The following is a 27481-nucleotide window of genomic DNA, read 5'->3' as shown; positions in this document are numbered from 1 at the left end:
CTTGCAGAACTCAACCTGCACAAACATTACAAATATTATAATATACATTTCTCACAAACCACCAGAGCACAATATTATTTAAAGCACACAAAACAATATTCCGTTTCTAGTCATACGGGGTGCCAAAATTTAAGAATCTTCTAACAATAGCGTTTGAAACTTACATCATTATAAGCTGGTTAATTAAGCAGCTCACTAAACAAAGGAACCAAAATCTCTTTGTCTTCACTCACCATTGATCATCACTCAACAATAATGCAGCTGGCTTTATTATTGCCATGGCAACCATCACATCATCGTTTAAGTCATATTTGTACATTTTTCGGCCTATTTTTTTTTAAAGAAATGCAACATTATTGCTTTTCTATTTCTGTCTTTTTCCCCTCATCATCATCTCATGTCTCCCGGGACCTCGATACTCCTTGCCGCAATTTCTTTCCTTCCCCCTTCCGTCATCTTTTCTTTTGTCTCTCTTTCTCTCCTTCTCTCCGTCCATCCGGCTAGCAGTCGATAATGGTTTATATGGATGGTTATCAGATAGCCTGAGTCACTTTCACTACACTAATGAAAAAAAAAAATCATTTCAGACCACTATGTGTGTGTGCGTGTGTATATGTGTGTGCACTTGTGTATGTGTGTGCGTGCGTGCATATGCGCGTGTATGTGTGTGTGCACGTGCGTGTATGTGTGAGTGTGTGTGTGCACGTGCGTGTATGTGTGAGTGTGTGTGCACGTGCATGTATGTGTGTGTGCGTATGTGTGTGCGGGCATGCACATGCGCGTGTATGTGTGTGTGCGTATGTGTGTGTGTGCGCATGCACAAGCGCGTGTATGTGTGTGTGTGTGCGCGTGAAGTCATACTGACCTTATCCAAGGACATGTGCTAAGTGATCTCATGTTGATAACTCAGGAAAATCGATACCAAATTAAATTCTAAATTTGCCCCCACTAGAGGAGCCTAAGTGCACGTTTGTGTCATTTGTTGGAGCACAAAGCTGGTGTTCTTCATATTACCTTTCATTTCTTTACAAACGTTCAGGTTCATCTTTTAGAAAGCAGGACTGTAAAATGTTTATAAGAATCAGGAGTATGAGGAGTGTCTAATCACAGCGCCTGGAACGCGGCTATTCAACTACATTGTGAACAAGCATGTATCTTGTAATGCTTAATTATAATTTATTAGTAATTTATTTTTCATAATGGTGCTTGACAATCTGATTTTTAACCAGTGAACAGATATGACGTCCGTTTTAAACTTAGACGGAATAAACGTCTGTGATCTCTCCCCTCTTTCGGACCTAAAGTCTCCAGCCCTGTAGCTAGTCTCTGCTCTGACGAGCTGCCTTCAACTAAATAATTCACACAAACTCATTTTTGTATAAACCACAACGGAGGTCCTGCTATAGAAGTTGTGACGGATCGGCTTTTGAAAACAAGAGTCGTGAAATTATTTATGTTTTATGCTCGTATGTCAATGTGAACTGCTACAGGTTTTTTTTATCTCAAGTACTCGGTTCTGTCCACATGTGGAGCGCAGACTGCCAGTTCATGATCCTTAATCTCTCCATAATCTAGAGAGACTTGTAAATTCAAAAAGAGAGATATAGAGATTTAAGTAGATTTATGTTTAGATGTATTATATAGCCTTGTCCTTTTTGATAAATTCATTTATTTCAACTGATTTACTATCTTCTCATCCAGCAGATCTGGCTTGTGTCTTCATTTCAAGCTTCTGTTGATATTTTTCCGTCTCTGAATGATATATTACCCTGTCCTCAGATACGAAAGAGCCGTTCGGGTCCAGTTTATTTCCCTAACCCTATATTCACTAAGCATACACAGGTTCAGAATGGGTGAGGTTTGTTTCTGATCTTCGTTGCAGTCGCAGTTCACCTCACACATAGCTGAGGGCTCGGAAAATGACAAACTGCTCCTTTAAAGCTGATGGATGACTGTCTATGTAGTTCTAAAAAAAAAATCTGTTCAGTGTAGCTAATATTACGCTAAATATAGGCAGGCCAGCAGAGCAGAACAAAACTGAGCTGAAATGTATTGGGAAAATGAGAAAAAATATTCTTGCTTCTATATAATTGCCTTAGTATAAAAAACAAATAGTTTACACTGAACCACACAAACACATCACTCACTTTTCAACTCTACCACACACACGCACGCACACACACACTGCTTGAGGATATATAAAGGCTGACTTACAGCTGTGTGTACAAAGGGAAGACGTAGAAAAGCTTGTCACTCTGTATACACGATGAGTCGTCAGATTTTGGAGTAGTAATTATTCTATTTTTTGCGTGCGAGTGTGTATGTACGTGTGTGTGCCTGTATCTCAGTGTGGGGTGGGATGGGGAATCCAGGGCAAGTCTTGCTACACTCTGTAGTCTGTATTTATTTGCTGATGAGACATCTGGATGTTATGCAGCTGATCGAGGACTTTACAGTCACATCACAAGCTTTGTGCTTTCCCAAGAGAGTCGAAGAAGCAGACATGAAATTATAATTCACTTTAGTTGTCTTACCTTGGTCTGGCTTCAGGGTCCATCTGAAAAACAGGGAAATAAAGAAAGAAAAATGAGACTGAATAGAGCCAAAGTAATAAAGCAGATGTGCCTTTATACAACATCTCTATCATTACAAGGACTATAAATCACCTGCCACTATTATCACTAGATAAGAGGATGATTAAACAAGCCAGCGCCGTCTCTGCACAAAAGCATGCTTACTTCTTGACTAGCCGTGGATGGATACGCTATTTTCGTCTAGGCTCATTAGCCCAGGGCTAAACCTGTGGGCTTTCACTCTGATTAAACACGCTCTCTTTTAGCTGCGCTTTAAAGCCTGACACAAACACCTCTAAAAAGCCCAAGACCCAGCTAGAATCGAATGTCGTCTGAAGTCAATCGGGTGGCTGCTATTTCTCCGTCTGTGTAAACTGTGCGTGTCAAGTCAACTGACTGTGAGTAACTGAGAAGAAGATAAAATAAAGAGGTGAAGAAGAAGAAGCATTAAAGATAGACAGAAAGAGACGAAGGAGCAGAAAAGACAGACAAAAGGGAAAGAGAAACTTTCTTCAACCTTTATTAGAAGACAGGACAGCATAATGAAAAGCAGATAAGAGCACAGCGTCTGTCCGTGCATTAGCGCCTGTGCTTCAGCTCAGCTGGCCGTTTCCATTAAGAAACTGAATGAGAAAAGTCTCTGGGCTGGAAAAAAAAAACTATATCATTTGAAACAAGATAATTGGAAGAAGTTTAAAAGAAATGATGAGTGAGGAGATAAGCTTTGTGAAGGGAGTGTCGAGAGGGCCATATTCAGAGTGAGACATTGAGTCAGAGCATCTCATTAGCTGCTGGATTCTGCATGCCAGATAGTGCTACGTGAAAGTACTTTGAACTTTGGCCTTTTCATTGACCTGAAGAGAAGTGGACTCACCTAATAACTGGATAATGATGTGCTCCAGATAGTACACACTTGAAAACTTTAGTCTGCCCACCAATTTAAGGCATGTATTAGAGCCCTGTCACACCAAGCCAACAATAAACATCTGATGGTTCCATTTCCTGGTGGTTCTTCTGCAAACTGATATGAGTGAATATTGTACGTACATATGAGAATAACTCACCACACCAGGAGGTGGCAGCAGTTTGTATTTGTATAAATAGTCAATAAAAGGCTTTAATAAATATGAACCCCCCCAAAAAATATGAACTTATACAAAACACCCTAGAATATTGATATATTATAATATTAATATATGGATTCTGCACAGGTCATTACAAATGAAAAGCAAACATTAATAAAGGTAAACAAAGGGATTTACCCACTTTGTTGTGCAACCTGTCTGTGCAACCAGTTACCATCAGATGTCACTGGAAAAAAGGCTCATATGATCTCAATATAAACAAACCTGTTCCTGGAAGATCTAAGAGTTTTAGAACTTTGAGAAACGTCCCCACGCTAGACCCGGTGTTATGTTTTGATAAGCAGAGACTGAGAAACAGGTCAGGGTTGGCGACAGATAGATGGGAATCCGAGAGGAAACCCTGTTCTAGTCTGCGAGACACTTAAAACTAGGTCAGGGTTTCAAATTCCAACAGGACAATGACCCTAAACAAACTACACTGGAGTGGTTCAAAAAATTCATAAACATCTTTTGCCCGATCTGCTGAACTTGAGCAATTTTGCCAAAAAAAAAAATAAGACAGAGAGATTTCAGAATCCAGATGTGTGGAGCTGATAAAAATGTATTCCAAAAGACTTGCAGTTGTGTTTACAGCCACAGGTGGTTCCACTAAGTATTGACCCAGGGGATGAATACATATGCAAGCAATACATAATTAACCTTAATTAACCCTTTAGATATTTCACAGCTTCAAAATGTCAGACGTACGTGAGTAAATAAATAATGGTTGAATATGTGGAAATGTGAAGGGAGTGAATACTCATGCAGTGTACTGTATACTGCAAAGAGCTGGGATGTAACCTGACAGACAATCCTAGATGCCTCCTTACTCCACAGTAAATCTGATTAAATGCTCCGCTTGGAAAAAAAAATGCTCTGCTCGCTATCTACATCGTATGAGCAGATGTTGAAAAATGTTGAATTGATGAGAATAAAAATACACTTGTGTTCTCTTGAGAGTGTTTGCTTGCTTTGCACAAATTCATTTCTCCTTGACTGTGCTGGTTCTTTGAACAGGCAATCAAAAGTCTTTCTCCCACTGGCCAACATAATCAATCACCAACCATGGAGCACACAGTAGAAAACGTACAGTCGATGGCTGATTGCGTTGCTGTGTCAGAGCGTGAGAATGGAAGAATGAGTGAGTGTGTCTAAGGATGTGGGAGAGGCAGGCTTTGTGTTTATGGAACATGAGCGGAAATACTGGGAACTTGGTCTTGACTTAACTGGCATTAACATCGGTCTCGGATGATCGGATCACTTACGCCACTCGATCAGGGACACGTATACTGTAGTTATGTCGGAGATCTGAATAGTGATTTTGCTGAGTTTTGATGTTCACTCATCACAATGTGATCAGAACCGGGCTCTGAGTCCAGCCCTGAAAATAGCAATGCATCCTTTTCACCCAAATCTTCAAATATCAACGCAAACATAGTAGTGTTACGTTAATTACTTTTGAATGCATTATAATATTAACCCTGTTTGGGGGTTTCCATGTTCAGCACCAAATGTCTTTATCATGTCTTGCTCCATACTCCTACTAGGGGAAATAGTTTTCACATGATTCTCATGTTTCTACCTTCAAAGTAAATGGTTATATCAAACCCATTTCTGCTCTATGTGATGCCGCAAGTGTTTATTCATGAGCATCTAAAATCTTAAGGTTTAAGGTTATCAGATGTAAAAACATGCATCTCACACTGAACGCTGGTCCAGTTTATTTCAGACTAGCAGTGATGGAATAATTCATTAGGTTATACATAATTACATAATAATATAATTGTGATGATTTCAGTCAAAACAGAACATGAAGTCTGTCAGAAGTTTGCACAGAGATTTGTGAGAATTGTCTTCATATTAAGCGTACAGTTTGGAGTTTGTGTGATTTTGTGTAATCGGAAATAAGGAGTGAAGAAACCTCTCTGCTGCACTGTTTATTTACTTACAGATTTATACATGTTGATTACTAAAGATAGATGAAGTGTGTGTGTGTGTGTGTGTGTGTGAGACTTGGCATTATTCTTGGCTTTCTATACATTTACCCTGGGAAATAATCCACCTGTTCTGACATCACATTTTTCAAATGTCCTCTTTGACTCAACTCTGTGTTACAATTTTTCAGCTGTAATTCAATTCAATGCATTTGAGGTAGAAAGTCAGCTGAATTACATAAAAACTGAAGCGCTTTAGGATTTGTGCACGCTGGGATATGTGGCTTTGGCATCATTTATAGCAGGAGAAAAGCTTTTTAGATTTTGTGAGTGGTTAATTAAACATTTTTTAGAATGTTAAGCAAAGTTTAGATTAAAATGTATTGTGTTATGTGTCTGATATAAACATTTAAAAAGAACTGTGATTCATAGTCCGCTAGCTGCTAAGACATTTGTTAGTAGCTTCTTTTTAATCTATTTTAATTTAAAATTACATTTTTAATTTAATAATTTTGATCTCATTTTTTATACAACTGAGCAGTTGAGTGTTAAGGGCCTTTCTCTGGGGCCTAGGAGTGCTAGCTTGGTGGTTGTTAGTGACTAGCTGCACTTTGACTATTTTCTTCTTAACACAAGACATATTACAAACAGTGTTAACTTTGCAAAGTTAATGCAGTGAAAACAAAGTAAGGTTCACAGAGCTACCATTTATTTTGTTAATCTGTGTTAGTAGGCTAATGCACAATGCAGCACATGTTGTGATCTTTTTAAACAACACAATGCGATGGATGCAAAGCCGACTTATTAAGAGAAATATTATCTAATGAACATTTAACTCTGCACTGCAAGAAGCATGATTAGTCTGCCCACCAGCAAAAGCCTCTTTCAGCAATTAGGATGGTATAAAAATTTAAAGGGGACGTCTTGGTGATATATTTTTCAAATCGAAACGAGACTCTTAAGCTTTTAATGAGGCATAATATGTTTTTATTTACATCACAGAATCTAAATGCAAGTCTAAAAAAGCAGGAGATTTGTGTGTGTGTGTGTGTGTGTGTGTGTGTGTGTGTGTGTGTGTGTGTGTGTGTGTGTGTGTGTGCGCGCACGTGTGTGTGTGTGGCCGTTTGCTTACATTTAATACTGGATCCTGTGTTTATCCCTGTCTAAACCAGATGTGTGACAGACTTTCACAACTCCAGACATTCAGTGATCTCTAATTCACCAAACAACTTTGTTCACTGATACATATGTATACATTTACAACCATGTGTGTGTCTTTGTCTTCCTCTGTGTGACTTTTAATCAGCGACAGAGAATAATCAGTGAAACAATCGACATTTTCTTATAATCACAATTAACCTAAAGTGCCCCATTTCCCAATTTCCATTCCGAAGACACACACACACACAAAGGCATGAGCAGACACACACACGGACACACTCAGGGACACACACTCAGGGACACACACTCAGGGACACACACTCAGGGACACACACTCAGGGACACAGACACACACTCAGGGACACACACTCAGGGACACACACTCAGGGACACACACTCAGGGACACACACTCAGGGACACACACTCAGGGACACACACTCAGGGACACACACTCAGGGACACACACTCAGGGACACAGACACACACTCAGGGACACAGACACACACTCAGGGACACAGACACACACGCACGGACACAGACACACACGCACGGGCACACACACGCACGGGCACACACTCAGGGACACGGGCACACACTCAGGGACACGGGCACACACTCAGGGACACGGGCACACACTCAGGGACACGGGCACACACTCAGGGACACGGGCACACACTCAGGGACACGGACACACACTCAGGGACACGGACACACACTCAGGGACACGGACACACACTCAGGGACACGGACACACACTCAGGGACACGGACACACACACGGGCACGGACACACACACGGGCACGGACACACACGGGCACGGACACACACGGGCACGGACACACACACGCACGGACACACACACGCACGGACACACACACGCACGGACACACACACGCACGGACACACACACGCACGGACACACACACGCACGGACACACACACGCACGGACACACACACGCACACGGAGACACACACACGTTCACACACACACGGGCACACACACACACGGACACACACATACACACGGACACACACACGCACGGACACACACACGCACGGACACACACACGCACGGACACACACACGCACGGACACACACACGCACGGACACACACACGCACGGACACACACACGCACGGACACACACACGCACGGACACACACACACACACGGAGACACACACACACACGGAGACACACACACGTTCACACACACACGGGCACACACACACACACGGACACACACATACACACGGACACACACATGGAAACACTTAATTTAGCTCTGACTAAAAATTGTTCTCGGACCATGTGCTGACCAGTGAGCTAAAGGTATCGTTTAAATTCTGCACGCGATAAAAGCCTGTGTACGTGTGTGCGCAATCACAAGACAGGGCTGCTGTGTTCGTGTGTGTAAAGGAGTATGAGTAAGTTTGTGTCTGTGTTAATTTGTGTAAGTGTGTGTATGACCTTGATATGTACAGTTGTTATAGCTGGAGATTCATGTCATACTCAGCACTGGCAAACATCCAGAGCACCTGCCTACACCACTGTCCTTCACCTACCCGTCTGTGAGCGTGTGTGGTAAATCCTCCTGCCTACAGAACTGTGTGTGTCCTGAATGCTTACACCACTGCCCTTCATAAGCCTCCCTAGATTTGCTGAGACCTTCCTTCCTCCCCTCTTTCTTCCTGTGGCCCTGAGAAACCACACAACCAGTCTTAATAGCCTCATACATCTAAAGACCTTCAAAACACCCCCTCCCTTCCAGCCCTCCAACCTCATTTAGGAATTTTAGTGCACACTCAGGAGGGCTGCCTCAGAACATTACCAGGGTTCAGAGAAAACATTTTGGAAACATTTTCCATTTTAGGTTCGGCGCCTGGGGAGAGATTAGATGTTTAGACAATCTTTTCATAGTGACAATATGAACCCACAATTATTTGTCAGAAACCTTCTTTGTCTCGCTAATAAACACAATGACCTTTGTGGTGAGGACAGAATAATAATTTATGGTTTTACTCGGGCTATGTTATCGGCTTCTGCGTTCATACTAGCTGGATATTTTTGTAGTAAATAACAGTTCAATGAAAATGAAGCCCTTTTTTTGTTTTTTTTTTACCACTTAGGTCTAGTCCTCAGGTCAATAAGACTGTATAAGTCTAATAAGTCTAAGCAAGCCTACAAACTGATTTTCTGCCACTGCTTTAGCCATTGTTCATAATAATGCTCACATTAATACTGACTTCCTAACAGAAAACTTCAAAAGAAATAAAATGGTGTTCAGGAGCCATGCGTGGAATGGCAATTGTTAGTTCGTCAATTTCTAATGTGAAGATAATTTCACCATTTATCCAGTCCCTTGCTTTCTCCGTAGCGATCGATCATGGATCTTGTTAAAAATGGCAATGGGTTTCTTAGAGCTGAAAGTTGTCCCTGTGTGGTGTTTAGTTATATGCACTCTTGTTTTTCTGGGTACAAGCTGAAGTAGTTATTTCTTAACAACTGGATTTGCCCATTATTTAACAGGCTTCATCAGTTTAGCTGGGTGTTAAAAGTCAATCATGTCATTCTGAACTTCCTGTTAATCACAAACTCCCTGCTCTGAAGAAGAATTTCTGCTCACCAGAGGTCTTGCTTCCAGTAGAGCAGCACCAGGCGGCCGAGGTTGTCCCGCCAGCAGAGGTGCCAGGTTGGCTGGGGCGACGCCATTTTGCTCAGCGTGGTCAAGCTCACCCAGCTGCTGTGTGATGGAGTCCATTTCCTCCTGCAGTTTCTCGGTGTGAACGCTGATCTCAGCAATCTTCTCAGCAGCGTGTGCCGTCAAAAACGCCTCTTTCAGGTCTACCAGGTGAAGCACACGCCACTCCTCCTGACGCACCAGCCTCTGTAACTCGTCAAACTGCTGGTTGACGTAGCACTCGAGCTCCTCTGGGCTCATCTGGCCAAGGAAAACAATAGAGAAATTAACAAGGGGTGGAAGATATGGGAGAAAAGGAGACAGGAAAGGAGGGGTAAAATCAGTGAGAAAAAGTTAATTAGAAAAGGCATTGACACAGGCTTGCCATATGAGCTACATCTAATTTTGGCCCTGTGATAAAAACTGCAGAATGGAAAATGGATCACAGGCACAGGTGGAAGAGCCAAGAACTAATGTATCTGAAGAAAGGGAGGAAGAATTTGACAATAAAGAGATGACATGATTGAGCACCTGGCAGTCCAAAGACAGAGATTAGGCAAAGAGCCTAGGGCATCAAACTTGTCATTTTAATAGCAAATAGTGAGGTTTTTTGCACATCCCATTTCACAATAAGGACTTTGGCTTTGAGTGCCACCATCCTACACCATCTGTTCAGGTTTCAGCACTTAAGTGCTTCGTTACTCCCTTCAAACCCATTTCCTACTTTCCCTTCAGAATCATACTTTTACAGCTAATGCACCATCACCTATCCTGTCACACGCATACTGCCTTGCAATCTTCTTCTACTCATGACTCCCCTTGACGGAAGGACTGGCATTCATTCTACACCATTTCTGCAGTCTGGAATGAATACAAGCCCAATGGCATTGTACAGTTCTAAGCAGGTCTCCAACTCTACTGCAGTCCAACAATAAAGCCTGCATGATACATCAGCACGTTGCCAGAAGTAGAGAAATTCTATTCCTTTGATACAAACCCAGTCCTATTAGCCAAAACCTCGACCTAACATAAGAGCTGAGAGATCTCAGAGGTAAAAGCTTATCGCAAGCATCACAGTAGATATAATTGTACTGATTAGTGTTGGAATGTACACAGATTATTAATACACGAGGGTCCATGCAAGTGGATGCTTCATTACTGGATTTAAAAACAATAATTAATGAAATGAAACCAAAAATATGCTTTTGGAGAACTAGATGAAATCTGTTGGGCACAAGACAGTTAAAAGAGGGACAGAGAAGGTTTCAAACTAACTGTGCCAGTGTCTTCTTGTCTTTTTGTCTATTTATTTGATCCTTTACTTGATCCTAGCCTTGACTGTCTTCTGCAGTCCCCCTCTCAATTCTGGCCTTGAAATTAAGAGCTGTGGATCTGGCTGGTCAACCAAACATGCTCTGCAAAGTACCCTCTCTCTCTCAAAAGGTCTGCTTTTCCATAGGGCTGATGAGATCATGGACACACAATATTTAAGCATTCTTCAGTCTCACAGAAAGGCTGAATGTAACAGCTGCACAGTTCAACCACTACCACTTAACACGCTACCACTTTGTGACCCATGGGGTCACGAACCCCCCAGTTAAGAACCACTGGTGTACACAGAGCGTGAACTCATGGCATCTGTGGGCTGGTCCAGTCATTGTTCACTAACACTATGGTGGTGCTAGAGTCAGCGCTGGCGGCTCTATACAATTCCACAGCTGTTCCAGTTTTTCCTCAAAAAAAAAAAAAAAAAAAAAAATCAATTCCAGCAGCAAAGTGCTGATCTAGAAACAAAAACTGTTACCATCGAAGGCATCACTGTTTCCATGACAATAGCTCGGCGACATGATTTGAGGTCTACGTGTATGTTGAAGAAAAAGAAATTAAAAAATTCTGCGTGCACATGAGAGAAAAAAGAACAGTTTTACACAAATAACACAAATATCACACAGCCAATGCCAGCAGACCTTGAAGTCTAGCAGGCTCTGTAAAAAATAGCTATGATATTGATAATGTGCAATATACGTTTCAGCATGTACTCAATGCCAAGAATTCTGCCCAGTGTTAAAGATGTTAATGTGCATGATAAAATACACTCCATGGTTTTGATGGCAGTTTTAAGATTTTAAGCTCCCACATCTGATCATATAATGGTTCGGTTCTCTAACTGATGGAAACGCTGGTTCCTTGAACTTGTATGGCACTGTGTCTATGGAATAGGATTACTGGTAGAGCATAAATGGCTATAGACCTCCAGTCCCACTGAGTGCTGAATCTATTCTGTGAGAACAGAAATAGTGACTACATAGAGCTGTCAATGAGAGAAACACATTAGTGGCACATTAACACCAAATGGCTTTGAAATGGCCGTCACCTCACCCAGAGGGATGGCCCCTGTCCAAGTGAGTGCTTTTTCCAGGAAGATTTCTTTCACCTTCTCTTTCCCAGCTATTGGCATTTCTCTGTGGCTGTAATCAGACTGTTGAAATTACATGGTAACTCAAAATGCACAGACAGAGAGAGGGAGAGAGAGGGAGAGAGAGAGAGAGAGAGAGAGAGAGAGAGAGAGAGAGAGAGAGAGAGAGAGAGGGAGAGAAAAGGATGGAGAGAAAGCTCTTTTCACCGCTGAGTGTAAATGCAAAAGAAGTACTTTAATGACTTAAAGCCCTGAACTATTCAAGTAGCTATTAGAGTAGAACGAGAGAGAGAGAGAGAGAGAGAGAGAGAGAGAGAGAGAGCGGGCGGGGGGGCGGGGTGTCTGGTTAGACTGCACCAGGATTCTTACAGTTCTTGGTTTCACTGATGAAATTTTAATATCTCATAGATTTTATAATGTTGTAATAAAGCACAGTTTGGCAGATCTGTGAAGCACATAAGCAAGCGCTTTCAATTCATTAATGCATCTGTGGCTTGCACAAAAGATACTAAGAACACATGGAAAAAGAAAGGGAGAGTATGATATGTACCGACTACATATGGTGGACATATGGGGTTCCGTGTGTGTCATTTTTAACGTTTTAAAATAAGCAAAAAAATCCCAGCCGGGGAAGAACAGAAGAAGATCCAGGAATAAAAGATGACAGAGATGAGGGAGTGCTGCACATATAATGGTAAACTACTCTCCGTGGATGAGCATGTATATATAATCCAATACGTCTTACACTTTCTTCAAATAGCACGCCGTAGTCTCACAGGAAGACTGAGATATAAACTGCCAGACATGGAGGTCCAGAGCCATGACCCCTGAGGCAACATCCGTAATTAAACAAGCACACTAATGAGCTAACATGCCCTTATACATTATACGCTAAACTTATACTGAAGTTTTGCCGTGAGGATTAGAAAAGATTACATTTAATATAATCAGAATATATGCATAGAATGACCTAAAGACACACATTTTCAGTTCAGCAAATGTGATTCCAAAAATATACATGCAGAGGATTCGTCTAGTTTGTTCATTTCTGAAGTTCTACCCTCCGCCAAGGCAGAACACAAACATACTTTCAGCATTTGATTGGAGGAAAGTATAGATGCATTCAGTGTTATTTTTAACACTTGATAAAAATTTCCTTCGGTGTCAAACTCCTACTGACTACACTAAAAAGTACCTATAAACTTACTCAAAACTTTAATGCTTAAGGCATCCGTTTTTTCTGCTAATCTTAGGTCATAAATTGCATTTGCATATTGACACCTGATTGGTTCTTATACTTTATGACACAATAACGCTTGTAGGATCACAATAGCAACACCAGAGTTTTGATCGATTTCCTGTTTTCGAACCAGATCTAACAGTTTTTTTACTTTAGTCACAGGTACACATTTATTTCCTTGAAATTATTTCATTCTTAACATTTTCTAAAGTACAGGATGACTTTAAGCTCTTGTAAGCCCCTAATGCACACAGAGCCTCTTACTCTTCAAAGAACTGAGTTAAGCTGAGTAGAAAAAGACCAGATTAAATAAAGAGGTATTTGCAATTATTTTGTGTGGGCATTTGTATAAATAAGGCTAAAAGAGAAGAAGGGAGAAAAAGGTTAGATTAATAGGAATACAAAAGGACAAACAGGAAGGAAAAAAGGAGAAAAGAAGGGTTTTCGGTGTCCGAGAACCAACGCTGAATGTTTCAGCATGATGATATTTAACAGAATTCTGTGAGATGAGCACCAGGTTTTCACAGGGTCTTCAAATTAACCTTATACATTACAAAACTCTTTTATTCTTCTCACTGGTGCTGTACGTCTTTCAGAATGAACAGCATGTCAGACAAACGATGCACTAATCACGCCTGTGATTCCATTCAAGGTGTGAAGAGCGAGAACAAGGTGTGAAGAAATGAACTGAAAGCATAAGATGCTTAAAGATATATGTTGTTAAGATACGGGTGGTGATGTAATACAAGATGGATACAGAGCCTAACCGGAGAGCTGTACAGTGCTGTAAAAGATATACAGTATAATATCCAGGCAGAATTCTGCTCAGTAATGTTACTGGAGGATGTTGTTGAAAGAACCAAACACTATGAAAATAATCAATGGCATTGTGGTTTGATGCTCATGATCACACGAGACCACCAAATATGCCACAGATTACAATAAATTAAAAGAAAGGAACCTCATACATTTGATCAATTTATAGTTGCCTTTAAAGCTGTGAAACATCTCCACAAGTTCCTGTTATCCCTTATCTTATAACAGCTATAACTAGTCTCTTCCCTCCTTCTCTTTTTTTCTTTCTCTTGATCTTGTTTTAAGACAAAAAAGATGTAGCTTGTTAGTATCATGTTAGTAATAAACCACAAACCGTGCTCTATCCTGAAGACTTTCACAATTATCTCCTTAGCCTTCCGATGTGCTAAATAAATGCTAGATAAACAGATAGCGAAAAGATCCACAGTTATAAAGGTGATTTTAATGACAAATGAAGCTAGTTTTGGATGCTTTTCTACAGCAGAATACTACCACAGTTCTGTCCTGACATGGCAACCAGCTAACTGAAACCAATGTTTAGCTTTTATCTTCATTATTACTGCTTAATGAAGAGTAATAAGTGTAATCATATAATGAGCTTGAGAGTTACATTACATGGCCATTGAATAAGAACCTATATTGTTATTGTTTGGAATCCTAATCTTGGCCCGTGCTTGGTTTCAGCATGATTTGAGAAGGAAACAATTAAAAAGTGCACCCCAGAGTCCTTCATGCTTATGAGAAATGACAAATAAAAGAACAAGACAATCTTTAAACGCGTCAGAATCGTTATCCCAACCCGACCATATAAAACCAATAGCTGCTAGTCAGTCTGGCCCACTTACATCTGGACTGGTCCACTTGGTCTTGATCTTCTCAGACATTTCTTGAGTACACGCCAGCAAATCTATGCCCTCTTTACCCTGAGAGAGAAAGAATAAGAGAAAATTCATCTGAGGAGATAAACATATCCAAAATCAGAGCTGCCTAAATAATCAGCTAAAGCATCAGATAAATAAAGCACAGAACAATCAGACTTTATGTAGCATCCTATTTGTCACAACTACAGCTTTTTGGAATCAATAAGCTGGTGACAAAGCATGTTACCCTCTACATCCCAGACAGCAAAACCTTTAAATCGTAGAAGTGGATTTAGCTTGATGCCATTTTTGATTAGCATATGTTTGCTTTCTGTGTTGCTCTTTTCTCACACAAGGTCTAATTAAATGTTTAATGCCAGGCCTGATCACTTGCTTAACAAGGGAAATAAAGAGCAGAAAAGTGCAGCATCAATACTGGGCTCAACAGCCTTATTACTACCAGTAGTACAGCTTCACTGTTTCTGTGTGTAACAGTTAATAAGGTTGGTATTGATTTGCTACGTTGTTCTTAACGCTAGGCTTTACTCTCTTACAGTGTATTGTAAATAAGTCAGATCAGCTCATAACCCATTTCCTCTCTACTATATATATAGTTACACTATATGACCAAAAGTATGTAGACACCGGAATTCCACGAACAAGAATCCCAAAAAACTAGTTTACAGAAAACTACTTCAGTTGGCAAAACTGAAAGCACAGGCATCTTCTTTTAAATGTCTACCAGTGAATACACAAGTGTAACTACTGTCTATGATACCTGTACTCTTGTTTGATGCACGTGAATCGAAGAGGGTTTGATGCATTAGGATGAATGCATGTTGTGATGACATCTCACATCTCAAGTCTTGGCCCAAAATATGCAGTAATTTTGAAGACTGCAGAGTTTACATTCATTTTTGTGCAAAATCCTAGACGGAAAAGTTTACGAACGTAGCATTTCGTTGTACTTTTGGTGTTAGAATAATCTCCACCTTTTCACGTTTTCCACTAGGTTTCAGATCGTTAAGGAGGACTGGAGTGCAGTCTGCGTACCAGTTCATCCCAAAGGACCCCACATATGGGTGACGTCACGTGTCCAGAAACTTTTGGCCATAGTGTAATTCAGCAGGAGCGCTAGTAGTTTTTTGTATTTAAAGTTGTATCCTTACAGATTCGATTATATGATATTTCTCATGGATCAGGATATTAAAGCCAGTAGTATTTTAGGTGAAATTGCTGTGGCACAATCCTTTGAATGTTCTCCACACAATAATCCATGCATTTTGCATACAAGTGACACTGCATATTATTATTTATTGTCTGTTAAATGTGTGTCTCTTATTTTTGAGTAATGGTCTGGTGTAAAGAAACATTTTCCACCTCTGTATGAGGTCGGCAACACACCTATGACTGTATTCTAATTCTTATGTTATCGTTTACATAGGATAATGGTTGTGCTTTTACATTTGCTGACTTTTTTTTTTTACTGAGCCTGCAATTACTTTAGTGGAATAATAAAGCATTAAAAAAAGACAGCTAATCACAATTTAATGTCTTTGTTTTTATTTAAATTTCACCTAAAAATTAAATTTGAAACTTTATTCCTAAGGTTTACTGAATACTTAAGGATACTAATGAGTGAAAGCATTGTAATGTAACCACTTGAGAATCAAGAAGAGCAAATATTACCTGAGAGTAATTTGCCTCAAATAATTTGGAATCTTATTCTGATGGTTTTTAGAAAAAATCGGGACATGAATATACAATCGCCAAAAGTATTGGAACGGCAAGGCCAAGTCATTTGCTTTTGCTATACATGAGACAAGCTAAAAGGTGTGTTAAAAAAGACGAATACGAGACCTTGGATCCAAATTTTAGTTGTCTCATATTTATCTTTTCATTTCAAGTCCAAATGTCTTCAGTGTAGAACAGAAACACAAAACCAGGCCTTGCTGTTCCAATACTTTCCTTGGGGACTGAAACCTGTAGTCATTTGTACACCATGAATGCTAAAGCTATACATTTTGGTGAGGTTTCTCTTCTATTTCAGAGTTGATGAAATATATTCAGTTCATGCTATTTACAAATTTTACTTAATATTTTAAGTAACATTCAACTTTAAGATTTTTTTCCTCAAGCATTGCATGAGCTGTTAGTGAAATATCAAGCATGTATAAATACATATATTTACATTTACAGCATTTAGCAGATGCCCTTATCCAGAGCGAATTACATTTTTTATCTCATTTTTATACAACTGAGCAATTGAGGGCCTTGCTCAGGGGCCCAGCAGTGGCAGCAGGAATCGAACTCACAACCTGCCGATTGGTAGCCCAACACCTTAACCACTAGGCTACCACAATCCCCACAATATACAGTATGTGCTTTAATAAAAAGGCACATTGGTGTGAATTTCAGTCTGGTTTAAAAGTTTTAGTTGTTCTCTTCATTATAGGTTCCAAACTTGGTGTGCTTCATAAACTGACTCCAATCAGAATCGTGTGATAGAAGGTTTGTATCATAATGCAATCGGCTGAATCCAAAACTCAAGATTCTTCTCTACGGTTCGTTAAAGTATTGAGTGAGTGGGTTAACCGTGGTGTTACACTGGGTTAAAACCTGTGAAGAAAATCGCACACGACTGTGAAGAAAGCACGGAGAGAATGAGAACATCTTTGCTGTTGTAGCTAATGCAAGATACTGTACTTAAGAGGAGGCACTTGCTTTATTCTACAGTGAAAGTAAGCGGATGTTCGGTTTATATAAGTAACATGACAAATGAACATGGATATACATATAGCTAAAAATGCACAGTCGAGTAGGTATGCTGCCGTATTCTGCTATTCGTTTTATTATTTTAATTTTATTGCTTAATGTAAATTTACTTGAGTCAAGGTTTCAAAGCTTTATTTTCACTTCTACTTAATGCAGGAAATTGAAGTGAATGTCATTTATGTCAAACTGTGATTTCAAATATATTTTATTTAGGCATCATATTTAACTTAGATATTAAAAAATGAAGTGTGTGTAAATTAAATTGTACCGGGACTTGTGCCCAGGGTCTCCTGGGATAGGCTCCAGGTTCCCCAGCGGTGTAGAGAATGGATGAATAGACCTTTACTGGGCCCTCTTTTCTATGGCTTAATGTTTAAATGCCACTCTACTGGGCAAATAGGTCACTAGACAAGGTCTGCAATGTTATTTCAATAATGTATTATGTAATGAGTAGATATGTGTATATGTTAGGTTATATTATGTAATGAGCTCATTGTACATAGTGAACAGAACATCATTTTGGAATTCTTCATAACCGTGTGGAAAAGGCTTATGGGCAAGAATGAAATGAAATGATTGTAGAATAGAGACAAAGGTCATGAATTGTTTACAAGATTGGAGAATTATCGCTACTAATAATAAAAAGAGCATGTTGTTAAATCAAGGCCATTTGCTCATACTCACCTTCTGCCACATGTAGGCTTCCTGGAGTGTGATGATCTCGTGTTCACGGTGCTCTCCCTGTACAGCACACAACACACACACAATCTTTTCGTCCTGTTTGCAGTACAACGATCCCTCCTGTCCATGTTCCTTACATCTCAGTCTTTCTACTGTCACTGTGTCTCTCTTTCCTGATTCACACCCACTCTGCTCCTCATCCTGCCCCTCCACCCCTTCAGCTCCACCCCCAGTGGCCTCGGCCTCTTCCAGTCGGTTCGCGTCTGCCTCTGGTTGAGCATTGATGTCGGCGTTGGAATTTGCTCCAGGTTCTGGAGGGTTGTAGGGCTGAAGTGGATGTCTGGTGCTGCGTGTGTGTTTCTCAGCATGGACCACGCAAAAGGCAAAGCGACAAATAACACACATTTGTATAGCAGACTGTGCTTCGTCTGGTTCACATGCATCGCATGTGCCGTCCATCTGGGGCAGGTCGTCATCATCATTGCACCTATTATATTGGTTCATATTGGAAAATGGGACAAGGAAGGGCAACAGGCTGGAAAGACAGAGAGAGAGTGTGGTCCCAGGGAAGCCTAGAGGGAAAAAAGAGCAATTTAAAAATAGCCACAGCTCAGGGGACATGGTAAACATAAGCAGAACAAATGTACTTTACTCAGCTTTCCACAGCTGAGCCTAAGCTCACTGCATTAAATCACTCCTCTACTGACAGAAACAGAAAAACTGAAACTGTAAACAAAGGCTGACGTTCTGAGATGATCCAACCTGCAGCTCTAATAGTGCGGTAGTCAAGTTACAGTAGTTACACTCAAGTCAGCGGTTCTGAAGTCCAAGCCGAGTCTAAAGTCCCAAAGCTGCTACACAAATCGAGTCAAAATGGGGTCTGGGGTAGAGGAGGGGGGCAGAAGGCATGTAGTTACCACCAAATAGTTTATTTATCTGAGGGACTCTGGTTACCTTAATGAAATTGTACAGCAGACTGAAGGAGTGTACAGTAGTCCTACTCACTGCTGAATAGTTCATTGTTCATGGGATTTATTTATGCATACAGCAAAATGCAGTAAGTAACAAACCGAGTGAAAAATCACATAAACTGATAAATCCAAAAGTGGTGGTTGAGAAAGTACAACATAAAATTCTACTTGTATGGTGTGAGGTAGTCTAAGTTTGGCAGAAGGTCTGGAAGTTTTTAATGGTCAAGGACCACCTAACAGAGTGCCTGCCTGACATGTACAGCAACCAATTACAATCTGTTTTGTTCAGTGTCATGTTTAGGCGTGTGAAAATGTAGTCAGTGACATAACAGACCAGCATGCAAGCACAAAGATAGTTCATACAAGAAAGTGTTTAGCTGATCCTCATAAAGAATCATTGTCACAATCAGAGACACTACGGCTTTCTTCTTCCATGAGGGAGGTAGAGCATCATGATAGCTTTGTTTCTAAGCCTAGCATTTGAAAAACTCTACACACAGGTCTTGAAACTCTTGTAAATTTGTTTGAAAATTGGCGTTTCCAAGTTTGTGTGCCACATGCATCAGACGTTCCGTCTGATGCTAAGACTAGGTGTGATGAGGTCTGGGTCCTCTGGGTCTGACATGACCTAGAGGACCATTACATTTACAAGTAGTCCAGAGTGACTGATTTCAATTTATTCAACTGAGCCTTGCTCAGGGGCCCAGCAGTAGCAGAATGGTGGACCTGGGATTTGAACTCATGACCTTCTGATCAGTAGTCCAACACCTTAACCACTAGGCTAACACATCCCTCCATTACGGGTCATTACCACCTCAAAGAATAATTTTTTCCAATACCAGCATGACCCAAAGTGTGTTATTCATCTTATACCTCAGTGAGTTGCCAGTTATACCTTTAAGTTTATTAATGAGTGACATCATTCTTTTTATCCAATTATAGTAAATATTTAATGCGATGGAACGTCAGTTTAGAGTCTTTTCAAATGTTATAGCGGCTATAAAATTTCCCTCACCAGCCTTTTTTTCCCCTCCCTTTCTTTCTTGAGAGCTACTTTTCCGTTGAACTAAGAGACGCCAGTTGAGGTGGTTTTAACCCATTTTAAGCTTAAATCTCACAGCTGCCTTGCCCTAGGAGGAGCTGGTAAGTGTGGCTGGGGTAAGAGGGCTGAGCTTCTCAGCTTGCTGACACTACAACCCCAGTTGAAAAGAGAAAGAAAAATAAATGACTAAATGTATGATTGAACAAATGAGGTTAATAAAACTAAAAAAGGGAGAAATTTAAAAGTTTAACACTCTCCCATGACACTGGAAAACTAAAATAATGCTTTATAATCTGTTTATTAGAAGCCTTAGATAATGTAGAGTGTCCAGCATACATGCTCTATAAAAATAGTGTATAAAAATGAGCACATGAGCATAACCCTACCATTTGAAATATAGAAACAGAAACTGTAAATGCTGTTACAAAGCATTCACACCTTCTGACTCATCAGATTTGAGAATTCAACAAAACTCTGGTAGAAATATCCTTTTTAGATTCATTGTTGTAGTGTTGATGTAGTTTGTTTAGTTTCTCCCTAGTTTTAATGCACCGGCTGCTTTGATTTGTGTTGGTAATATGACTTCACCAGCTGTCTCCATTATAAATCCACACAAACTGACTCCTGATGACTCCTGCTGTGACAAAGCAATATCACACAGCATATTACAAGGCTAACAAATGACACAGTGATGTCAAACGGTAAAAATCCTGTAATAAAACTAAACAATAAAAATGTTAGGCTCGGTTTAAAACTGGCCAACAACAATAAACTATTTTTATGAAAAAATCCGACATTCATTTTAACTACACATCTTACATATTTGTTGTAATCTGTATTAAAAAAATTCCTAATACTTTAAAATGGCATGGCAAATAAGCTGAGACTCTAAGTGAATAAAAAGTCACCTCCAAAGTCTACAGTGATGGTCCCAGATGTTGTACTTGTGGTCACAAGGTATTCATTTCGGTTTGCCTGCAAGGTTATAGGGGGTCTAATTTATCACATAACATGGGATTGCTGTGGTTTACACCACATGGCTTTGGACTTCAATTGCAATGAACACATTTGCACTCAAGTCTCCATCAGTTTGATTAGGTCAACCAGACAGACTAGACATGTTTAAACTAGAATCAATTTCCTAGTTATACAATTGCACTTTTTGACCATACAGCACATGGTGCATAGTTATAGAATGGAAATGATTTATAATAACACAATTCTATGTCACCCAGATGAAAATGGATTCCCTTTAATGCCTGATTCCTCTCAAGGTTTCTTCCTGAAATTATATTAGGGCCTTTTTCAAATTCATATTTTATATCCTGTATTCATATATTTCTATGAATTGAATATAGGGTTTTGAAAAGGTAGGCTTATGGAGAAGTTCATATCAAAGAGTACTCTGAAGCAGCCCTTGTGATGATGTTCGATGACCAATCGATCACAGCAGAAGGCTTTTATAAGGACTGAGAACAGCAAGGTGAAGAAAGTTAAAAGCTGTATTATCAGCTTATGCCTACAGTCAAGCTGAACATGATTTTATACAAAACCATTGCATACAGTCAGCTCCTTGGACTTTGTCAGCATCGTCTTTCTGTAATTTCTCTCTCTGTTAAGGGACTGACAACATGATTATGAAAATCTTTTGTCTCAGAATGAAAAACTTTACATGGTCTTCTCGCAATCAATTATTTCAAATTATGTTCTGTTTGGAGCTTGAAGAAACAATCAGCAGAGAAGTTTGAGCAATGACAATGAACACAACAAGCAACATTCAAGAATTGAATAAACTCTTGAAGACTGTCCCTAATGTTTAGTTTTAATGTCATTCAAAAAAAAAGCTGTTTATCGAAGCTGAATTGGTCGTTACTTTTGCATACATGGAAATACTTTTGCTAACAAAAACAATCAATGCTTGATTTATGTGCAAGCATGAACCTGTATAGATATTGGAGCTCTTGACATTAGCTGATGTATGATACTGATCTTACATAGTTACTTATCCGTTCTTGTAACTTGTAAGTTCGCTGTTAGGAGAAACGTCTGGGACGTGTAGGCCATGTGCTTTAAGTTGTGTTAAACACAGGGCCAGTGTCATTTAAGTCAACAACATACATGCTCAGAACATAAGTGGACTGATTTGAGTCTGGTTTCAGCTCATATACTGAGAGCACCTTACAGGACTGCAGTAATCATGTATTCCTATCATTATCAGGGCAGTTTGTAAAATGCTTCATCACTTCCAGTTACCACTTTATTGTGAAGCTTGTAGTGGATCCTTAGCCTATCCTCTGAGACTGAGACATGGACACTGAGACACACACACACACACACACACATATATACACATACACATATACACATACAAACACTGAGTAAATCTTAACATGTTCATTTAATACCCTGCAACATAAATTTCCAGGCCCACACACAGACACACATACACACATTATATATATATATATATATATATATATATAATATATATATATATATATATATATATATATATATATATATATATATACATACAAACACACAGACACTTACACACACATATATATACAGACACACAGACACTTACACATACACACACATATATATAGACACACAGACACTTACACATACACTTACACACATATATACAGACACATACACTTACACACACATATACAGACAGACACACACACTTACACACACATATATATACAGATACACATACACTTACACATACACTTACACACATATATACAGACACATACACTTACACACACATATATACAGACAGACACACACACTTACACACACATATATATACAGATACACATACACTTACACAAACACTTACACATACACTTACACACACATATATATACAGACACACATATATATACAGATACACATACACTTACACATACACTTACACACACATATATACAGACACACACACAAATCTGCAGCTGCCTGTGTGTAAATTACCTCTACTCCTCGCTGTGACTGAAATAGCTACAGCCGATTCTTGGTCTGTTTTCCCCCCTCAGTCGGTTTGTGTACCTCAGCAGTTGAAGTAAAGCTAACACTTCCTTAGCATTACCTGTGCTTACTCCTGCTGCGGCCTGATTTGCTTTCACTTTCTGAGCTCACTAAAGCCGCTCCACTTCCGTGTTTTGTTCGGGTCTTTTTTTTAACTTCCTGTTTCTGCAGCGACAGACAGGGGCGACAGAAAATTAGAGCGAGAGACCTGCTCATACTGCAGAGGGAGTGAGAGAGAGAGAGAGAGAGAGACCTGCTAATACTGCAGATAGAGAGTGAGAGAGAGAGAGAGAGAGAGAGAGAGAGAGAGACCTGCTAATACTGCCGATGGAGTGAGAGAGAGAGGAGGACCTGCTTATACTGCAGGGGGAGAGAGAGAGAGAGACCTGCTCATACTGCAGAGGGAGTGAGAGAGAGAGACCTGCTCATACTGCAGAGGGAGTGAGAGAGAGAGACCTGCTCATACTGCAGAGGGAGTGAGAGAGAGAGACCTGCTCATACTGCAGAGGGAGTGAGAGAGAGAGACCTGCTCATACTGCAGAGGGAGTGAGAGAGAGAGACCTGCTCATACTGCAGAGGGAGTGAGAGAGAGAGACCTGCTCATACTGCAGAGGGAGTGAGAGAGAGAGACCTGCTCATACTGCAGAGGGAGTGAGAGAGAGAGACCTGCTCATACTGCAGAGGGAGTGAGAGAGAGAGAGACCTGCTCATACTGCAGAGGGAGTGAGAGAGAGAGAGACCTGCTCATACTGCAGAGGGAGTGAGAGAGAGAGACCTGCTCATACTGCAGAGGGAGTGAGAGAGAGAGACCTGCTCATACTGCAGAGGGAGTGAGAGAGAGAGACCTGCTCATACTGCAGAGGGAGTGAGAGAACAAGACATGCTGTCACTACAGACAGAGAGACAGAGAGAGAAAGAGAGAGATGTGTTAGTAACAACACCCCAACTGAATTTGCAAGCTCAGCAAATAACAAGCATGAAAAAAATAAATATAAATAAATAAATAATAATAAGGAACGCTATTTTCCCTTAAGAGCTTCGCATTAGCTGCAAGATATATTGCTTGCTTTAAACTTTTGATAAAATTGTCAATTTAAAACCAGAGGAGAAATCTTTGTTCACTATAATAATAATAATAATAATAATAATAATAATAATAATAATAATAATAATCACTTAAAATAATACAATATAATAAAAGTATGCTGGAATGTGAAGCTTGGCAGGATCGCCAACACCTTCTGAACCCAAAATATATTAATTTTCAAAGAAGAACATGTTTTTATTCTATAAAAAAAAAAAAAAAAAAAAAAACAAGGGAACATATACTGTTATTTTAATACTATATGAGATAGTACTATTGTTTTCATACAATTAATCTTCATTTAAGATTTATTGTAATCTTTAATCTGGTTATGGTTGTAGTGGAACCAAAGCCAGAGTCCATTGCAGAGCACCATACACACATTCAGGTGCTCATTCACACCTAAAGGCAATTTAGCAAAACCTATCCACCTATTGGCATGTTTAGGCAGGTGAAATGAAACACAAACAAAGCTATGAGGTGGTACAACTACCTGCTGCACCACTATGCTGGCCTTATAATAATTAATATTAATTTATTATAAGAATTATAAAATTACTATGGTTTCACTTATTGTTTCAGAACTATTAGACATCACTATACTCATTGTCCTTTTAATAAACTTGTGCAATAAAATTGAGTTCTTTCTTTCTTTCTTTCTTTCTTTCTTTTTTTCTTTCTTTCTTTCTTTCTTTCTTTCTTTCTTTCTAATAGTTAAACATGCTCCCTGCTACAATGCTCAAACAAAAGAATGGGTACACAGGAAATATAAACAAGGAGTGGACAAAGCAGTGTTTTTCCAGCAAAAGCTCTTGCTGACATTAGATGTATCATAAAACTGAATCAATGTACTTTTGAGGTTAAGAGAGAGAGTATCAGCCCAGAAGAGACAGAGATGAATGATAGACACCTCATATAGTCAGCGTAAGATCAATGTAGCCTTGATGCTCAGCATGCATGTCACCGATCACGGTTGTGCTTTGAAGCTGCCTGAATCCCTGAAGAGCAAAAAGGGTATCATCAATTCACTTCAGATTATTGCATTTTTCTAAACCATTAGCTGGTAATATTCCCACCTAGCTGAACCTCTTTTTCTTTAAAAAGTGTGCCATAGTCAATCTATGTGTAGCATTTTCCCAGCAGTCACAGCTAATTGTATATTTCTGTCCTTGCAAGATGGCTCCATTATGAGCTTTTCCCGTCTCCTTCCCCCTTAAGTGCCTCCCACATGCCAGTCATTTCACGTTACACAAAAGTGACCACACTAAGTACTTGATACAAAGCTGCTTTTATATAACCACTCTAAGCACACATTGCACTTAAGTATGACTCAAATGTATAGTCAGAGTTATGGCATATGATAGAAGTGTTGGCACAGCTTAAATGACAATTTTGCTATGAGGTCAGCCTGCCTCAGGACCTGTTATGGATAAATACGAGTTTTGAACAGTCATACTACAGCCAAAGCTACATTATGCCTTCCATTGTTTAGTAGAAATGATATAAAACATCTGCTGCCCCACCAGGTGACTTGTCCTCTGTGAGGTTAAAAATGGACAGGCCCATCTGAAGACATTTGTACAAGGTGGTGAGAGCTGCTCGCTCTGTTTTGTCCTTGCCTTGTTTGATGATTGATGTAGCTGGCCATTACAACATTGTCTGAATGACTCAACAAATGGTGGTAGCTCAGAACCGATTAAAAGGGGCTTCCCTCAAATCTAGATGGTTCTGATTTTCTTCAGGAGCCACCCAAGTACAATATTCCTCACACTATACGGCAAGTATCTGTGGCAGTTATTTGTATCTGTTGGGGCATGGCTCCCAAGCAGAACCAGTTAGAGTTTACATCAAGAAATCAAGCACTGGTTCCCCCTTACTAAGACGTGGGCATGCCTTTGTTTCTGATGTTTGGGATTCAGCCACAGGATTATAAATGTTCACTGTTCCTAGGAGATTACTGCTGTGGCTTCCATTTTCATTCCTATGATCCTCAACAGGGAATAGCAACCTGTCTGAATCTGAATGTCAAGCAGAATAATGGCTACTACACTTTGCCTAGGATTCCTAGTGACACTAGCCTCATACAAATGAATTATGTGGCCTTTTCTAGTGTTAAAGACCTTTGGTCACCATGATTTATAGCACCACAATATGTGCAAGTAAGCTGTCTGTGTTTTGAATGGCCTTTGCCTTAGTGGGGGCACGTAGGAACCAGTCATCTGGTTTTGGCAGTATCCAGATGCCTCTGGCCTTCAAGTAAGACAAAGCTGACCCTGTAGCACTAGAGACAGACTGAATTCTCAAAACGCATCAGTGTTCTATGAATGAACAGGGCTATGAAACCAGACATGAACGCTTCTTATGATTTTATGACATAAATTACATCTGAGAACTTTATCATGCAGAATCAAAGGGTCAGTAGGAACCAGTGAAAGCCTCTCAAATCTAGATTTGTATGAAAACCACCAACCTTCTTCTGAATAAGTAATTATATTGAGAAAAGCCCTTTGTTTTGAATCATGATGTCTACCTTATTTTTATAATTACACCTCTGTCCAAGAGGTAATGAACCCTTTGGCCTCTGATTTGATGTAGTTGCTGTGCAGTGATCAGTGTTTTAATCTGTAAAGTTTGTAAAGTTTTCCCACTGCCAGCCACTGTCCTTCATTGATGTGGTGTGCAGGACCCATAAGTTAAGGGGGACTTGTCCTACAGTATTGATGGGGCATAACTTTCCCTGCCTAATGCTTATGTGAAGCTTTTGTTGGTGTTGGAACACAGAATTGCTTTTGCAGTGGCCTAAAAGTTTTGCATGAATGGTTAATTTTGTCATGCTGCTTTCTTAATTCTGAGACATGTAGTCTCCTTTCTGGGGCCTCTTTCAGCATGCCTAAATAACACATACCACAGAGGGCAGATTACAAGGGCTTGATTTGCATATGTCCAGAAGAGGCGATTGTCCTAACCACATGTATCACCTTGCAGAAACCAGGGTGAAGGATAATCTCTCCATATAATGGCTTAGGAGTCTCAATACTAGCTGAGAGGATTCAATCAAGTGATCAGCTTCTGCAGTTGTGACTAATC

At 39.9% G+C, this 27481-nt stretch overlaps 1 protein-coding gene across 2 annotated transcripts in view; it reads right to left on the bottom strand.

Annotated features, from left to right (window-relative positions):
- trim44 (tripartite motif containing 44) overlaps positions 1 to 23443 on the bottom strand; it is a 49152-nt gene extending 25709 nt beyond the window's left edge. The window contains exons 1-5 of one of the 2 annotated variants that reach the window (XM_060887531.1): positions 23257 to 23443; positions 18265 to 18833; positions 14791 to 14868; positions 9420 to 9734; positions 2535 to 2557 (exon numbers count right to left, since the gene is read on the bottom strand). In XM_060887531.1, coding sequence (XP_060743514.1) covers positions 2535 to 2557; positions 9420 to 9734; positions 14791 to 14868; positions 18265 to 18765 — 917 coding nt within the window. In that variant the 5' untranslated portion in view covers positions 18766 to 18833; positions 23257 to 23443. The remainder of the gene's footprint in view (positions 1 to 2534; positions 2558 to 9419; positions 9735 to 14790; positions 14869 to 18264; positions 18834 to 23256) is intronic. The other variant, XM_060887530.1, reaches the window with a different exon arrangement.
- Positions 23444 to 27481: the final 4038 nt, after the last annotated feature.

This window comes from Tachysurus vachellii, chromosome 14 (genome assembly GCF_030014155.1).
Source record: "Tachysurus vachellii isolate PV-2020 chromosome 14, HZAU_Pvac_v1, whole genome shotgun sequence".
Classification (NCBI taxonomy): Eukaryota; Metazoa; Chordata; class Actinopteri; order Siluriformes; family Bagridae; genus Tachysurus; species Tachysurus vachellii.
This window is presented reverse-complemented; position numbering and strand designations above follow the sequence as displayed.